This window comes from Pavona decussata, unplaced genomic scaffold, assembly GCF_977016875.1.
Source record: "Pavona decussata unplaced genomic scaffold, jaPavDecu1.1 SCAFFOLD_92, whole genome shotgun sequence".
In the NCBI taxonomy this organism is placed as follows: domain Eukaryota; kingdom Metazoa; phylum Cnidaria; class Anthozoa; order Scleractinia; family Agariciidae; genus Pavona; species Pavona decussata.
In genome coordinates, this window is record NW_028145509.1 from 1,442,501 (window position 1) to 1,447,500 (window position 5,000).

General features: G+C 45.6%; 2 protein-coding genes across 2 annotated transcripts in view; both read left to right on the forward strand.

Annotated features, from left to right (window-relative positions):
- Window positions 1-5,000, forward strand: part of LOC146473781 (nonsense-mediated mRNA decay factor SMG8-like) — an 18,576-nt gene that overhangs the window by 13,519 nt on the left and 57 nt on the right. The window contains exons 13-19 of the mRNA XM_085117815.1: window positions 1-8; window positions 99-186; window positions 978-1,067; window positions 2,130-2,195; window positions 2,432-2,599; window positions 2,852-3,912; window positions 4,306-5,000. The exon at window positions 1-8 is cut by the window's left edge and continues 126 nt beyond it; the exon at window positions 4,306-5,000 is cut by the window's right edge and continues 57 nt beyond it. Coding sequence (XP_084973941.1) covers window positions 1-8; window positions 99-186; window positions 978-1,067; window positions 2,130-2,195; window positions 2,432-2,599; window positions 2,852-3,912; window positions 4,306-4,750 — 1,926 coding nt within the window. The 3' untranslated portion in view covers window positions 4,751-5,000. The remainder of the gene's footprint in view (window positions 9-98; window positions 187-977; window positions 1,068-2,129; window positions 2,196-2,431; window positions 2,600-2,851; window positions 3,913-4,305) is intronic.
- Window positions 2,417-5,000, forward strand: part of LOC146473783 (uncharacterized) — a 158,870-nt gene continuing 156,286 nt past the window's right edge. Inside the window, exon 1 of the mRNA XM_085117820.1 lies at window positions 2,417-2,430. The gene's annotated coding sequence lies outside the window, so the exon portion shown is untranslated. The remainder of the gene's footprint in view (window positions 2,431-5,000) is intronic.

The following is a 5,000-nucleotide window of genomic DNA, read 5'->3' on the forward strand; positions in this document are numbered from 1 at the left end:
TCAGAAGCGTAAGTGTACTAGTTAACAACGCAAGTGAGTTGCTGTATGATGATGAATATTTGGAAAGTTTATAATTGTTGTATTCTTTTTTCAACCAGACGCTGTCGGAAGGCGATACCAGTTGCGACCAGTGCTTACCTGGAAAATCTGCCCTCGCATTACACACAGAACGTGCACTTGAATCAGGTTAGAGCTTGGTTTTATGTGAATATCATCTCGAAAACCCGGGAAGGGTCGAAGCCCAGTCAATCCATGCTATTGGATTTAGTTTTTTTTATTCACGTGTCCTTTAGCGTGTTTTCGTACATGTATTCCATCCACACAAATTATTTTGTGTTTCTCGAAAACGCAAGGGGGAATTTTTTTGGGGCAGTTCAGGTTATTGTTATCCAGGAATGACTGGATACACAGAAAGTCAATTCCCAGATAAATGCAATTCCAACTATTCCCATTAATCGGAAAACCTTCGCAAAAGAACGCAATTCCTCTTATTCAGAGTAAAACTGTGTTCTGTCCATTCTGCTTTCAGGGGCAGAATGGACAGAATAGGTCCCAACAGAGCATGAATACCGTCTATTCTGTGTATTCCTGTTCCAGAATAGTCTTAAAAGAACGCGCCCTTATATTTTGATGCGATTTTTCCTTCCGTCCAAACTAAAATGATGAAAACGATCAATCAAAGTTCCCTTTCCGAACGGAAAGGAAGGTGCATGATCGGAAAGGGGAGAGGGGTGGGAGAGTCGTTTTCTGTTTGTTTGTTTACCATCACGGAGAGTTAACTTGCACGCTAGGTTTTATTGTAACAGCAGTAATTTTAAGATGTCTGTAAGTTTGCGAGGCATTTCACATTTCAATACAGAAATTTGAATGAACATCAGCCTGTAAGGGAGACGGTTTGGTAGTTTCTATCAGGGCATTCGTGATCTCATGAACAGCGGGTTAAAGTAGATGCGTTGTTGTTTTGTTTGCATTTTCAGCTCTCTCAAGCTCTGCGCGTGTTTTCTTTGCACGCTCGCGGACCTGCTTCTGAGCATTACGCCGCACAGTTTCAGGACGAGTGTAATAAGGTTGGTTTCATATGTAGCGAGTCTCCTTCTAGCTGAGCTGTGAAAATTGATGTTACAAAAGACATTTTGTGAAAAGTTTCAGTTTACAATGTATCGACATCTTTAAACATTGTCTTGAACGTTGTTCTGGACTTATTTCCAGTAACATCCCAGGACTTCAGTTGTTCAAGCCCTTGAAGACGAACAAATAAGTTGTGGCCAAGGCAGCAACTGTGTGTCAAGTTGTTGTTATCACGTTGTCACGCCATATCGAAAAGTATAAACATGGGCTATAGGAAAAAATGGGCTCCGACTAAATAAAGATTATATTTATCTCAAATAAAGTTGAATTACTCACATAGAAGTAGTCTTTTGCCTTTTGTGGTCATTCCCCATCTATATGTCTTGTGAAAAAGCCTGAAAATCGATCAGTTCCAGTCAAAACTATACCGCCAGCATTCGTTAAGTCTTGATAACCGAGCGCCTGGGTTTGGGAAGAGGACGCTCGGTTACCAAGACTAACGAATGCTATCGGTATAGTTCTGAATCAAACCATAGTTATTTAAAGGCAATGGTTCTGAAACCTGACAAACTTCTTTGAAATATGTGTTTTTGGTTGCCTTTTTGGCCTTGACCCTGCACAAACAACAATTGAATCTGGAATGTGATGGAGCAACTGACTAATCGAAACGTTTTTGATAAGATATTCAACTGTGGTGTGAACGTTAAAACAAAGGATTGTGCAGAGTCGCGGACCTTCCAACATAAATTGCAGCTCCATTGTTTTCATGGCAAGGTTTCCTAACCAGTCCCTCAATTAACTATGATCAAACGGAGCGTTTTTCAGGCTTTTCTACAAGACATATATATGGGGAGAAACGACCAGAAAAGACAAAAGACCAATTCAGTGTGAGTAATTCAACAAATTTAATCTTTACTTAGTCGAAACCCATGTTTCCTATAGCCCATGGTATATAAAATGACAAAACGAAAAGTATAAACAAGTATAAATGCAAATTCATAAAATGTAGCCGGTAGCAAAAGCCAGGATAAAATCTACATGATAATTTGTTTGCAATGTAGGTGTGGATGAATGGAAGACAACTGTGCGAGGAGCGAAGTTTAACAGGACGCCATTGTGTCTATCCGGTGAGTTGACTGATGTTAATCACAGTACGGGGTAGCCTGTGAACAGCAGACGTATTTCCGGTCGTTGCTTAGGGAGAGAAGCAACGACCGGAAATACGTCTGCTATTCGCAGGCTAAGCACGGGGGCGCCCAAATTTTGACGAAGGGTCGGTTTTTAGGACAGACCAGATCGTATTCCTTTTTGACCACACTTTTTAACGTAATGCTTTAATTACTTTAATCATATTTCTACCCAGTACCACAGGCTTCCCGCCGATGGAGAGCTTCCCTCAGACCCAGTTTCCGACGAGGCTAAAGAGCTGGGAATCACGCCATGTAAGCCTCACTCAAGTCGCATCACCAGTCTTAGTGCCTGCAATTGTGGAAGAATACAGGATCATAGAGAAGATCCTTTTGATCTCAAGGTAAATGAATCAAAAATAAAGGAGTCACTCTAACCAATCAGAACAAACGTAATCAATCAACCAATCCGAACCTTATCAAGTACAGATAAATGGCGTCAGGCGCGAGAAAACGCGTGGAGCATGTCACGTGTGTCACGTAAACAGTAAAGGGCTTAACTCAAATGTAAGCCTTGTGAAGACAACCGTTTAGATGCTTAGATCATAACCTCTATACAGTGCGTTCATAGGGAAAATGTTCTGTATCATTTTCAGGCGGCCAATGTTGACTTTTTTCAAATACTGGAAGGAAGGTGTTGTTCTTCGTTGGTTCATCTGCTGTTTCCGTTTCATCCCGTTTTCTCGTCTGCCAAAGCAGTCAACCAAACCAGTAAAGAACCGACGGATGAAGCCCCCCTCCTGGAAATGCCATCGGAACCAGCGGATCCCACAGGAGAAGAGGTGAAATCCGGGGGAGGCGGTGGTGACGAGCGTCACGAACACGAAGCATCCGACAGCGAACAGGTATCCTCCCCTCTCGCTACTTCAACTGCACCGATTACCATTCCCAGCGCAGGCAATGGTGGCAGGGCGGACACTATTGGGAGCCTTGGGCACAGTGTCAGCTCCACGTATGGCGCAAGTGGGTACCAGTCTACTCTCGATATGATGAGCCACGAGGGGCCTGAGTTCAGGAGTATAACTTCAGAGTTCAAGAGTGTTGTTTCCGTTGGAATTCCTGGTGAAATCAGCACGGCGGGCTTCCAAGATGTCTCTTCGCCAGGAGGAGCTGATCATACAAAGCGCCAAGGTTCTGGAGAGAAATTGGTCTTTCTAGAAACAATGCTCACCACAGAGTCACCCGTAGGTATATACCCTCGCTTTCCCTCGTGGTCACTTCGCCGTCTGGGAAGTGCGAGCGGGTATGGTCCCGCGAAGGGCTTAGAGCAACCGGGATTTTTCCCCAACAGTAACTTCTTATTGGCTTGGGACATTCCACTGTTGAGTGACAGCCAATCAGATTTGACAAGCCAGTTTGATGGACAGGGAAAGCATCTTGGCGCCAAGCAAATGACGGAAGAGGCTTGGCCCACTTTGAATGAACTACCTTCCGCCGGAAGTAATTTGTCGTCACTTCCTATACACCAGGCTCTGACCTATGCTCGCCGCCAGTGTGCAGATTACAAAGGTAGCACGCCGCCGTTAGTATCTCACGCGGGCTCAGGAAAGGGGCCTTCAAGCTCCTCTCGGCAGCGTGGGAGGGCTTCGCGTGATGGAGCCACACCGACCGTGAGGGCTTACATAGGAGAGGAGTATGAGTGCCCTAGGGGACACAGGTGAGTACCATTAAATTCCGACCGTAAGCCTATGCCTTATGTTCACGAGGACAGGTTTGGAGGAGGTTTATCGTTTGGGTGGGGTAGAGGTTCAGCTTATAATGATCGGATTGTGTTAAGAAAAACAAAACCAAAATGAAAATCACGCCCTGCATACCCAAATATGTTACCTGTTTCCCTTTTGGTTTACAATGTTATAGACCATCCTCCGAAAACTGCCCTCCTTGTTGGAGTAGGAACAACATTGTTACGAGGGCGGGGAGGGGGGGGGGGGGTATGTAGACGATCGGAAATTGCTTTCAAGGAAGAAGATAATTTGTGCGAACTGTAGTGCGGTTTGTGTTAATAATTTCTGTCGATCATCATAGCTTTTGTATTGCCTTTTTTTTTCAGGTTTATTTGCTCTGGTCCTGACAAGATGGTGAAAGCTACCAGTTCCGGTCACGTGAAAGAAACAGCGCACAAACTGGTGACGTCAGACATGCCTCTCTACTTCCCATGCCCCTGCCGATCATCAAAACCACTCATGGCCCAGATGATGCGCGTGTTCGTAGTCACACCCGATTCACCCGTCCTCGTGACCCTAAACCCGCGGGTACAACCGTCCGTCCCGCCATGTCCCGTGTTCTATCCGGGGGTTGCTGCCGGATTGAGCCTTCCACCAGCTAGCTTCTGCGTACTGAGACTTCCTTATGTTTATGTGGGTGAAGACGGACCTATTCTACCACCGGGTGACTCGCAGCCTCTGTTATCGTGCCGGGTGTTAAAGGGCATGTTCTCGGCCATGGGACATGTTCAAGACAACCCCAGGGTAAATGCCATGGAAGTAAAACGCTGAGATTTCCCAGACGTACTTATGCGCCAAAGCCCGGAGATTAAACGCACTCCCCCTTCCCCTGCGAGCCCCTTCGTCATTTAGACAGGGCATATTTAAGATAGCCTCAGTGGCCAGCAAGATTTTGTTACTTGTGTGTGTCGCCAGCCGGGGTGCGAGCCTTTTTTGTTGCCCGGTGACTTCCATCAGTGTTGTTTCGTGGCTATAGGACGTGTTTAACTTACCCTGGGGGCAATTTGGCGGGGAAGTGTAA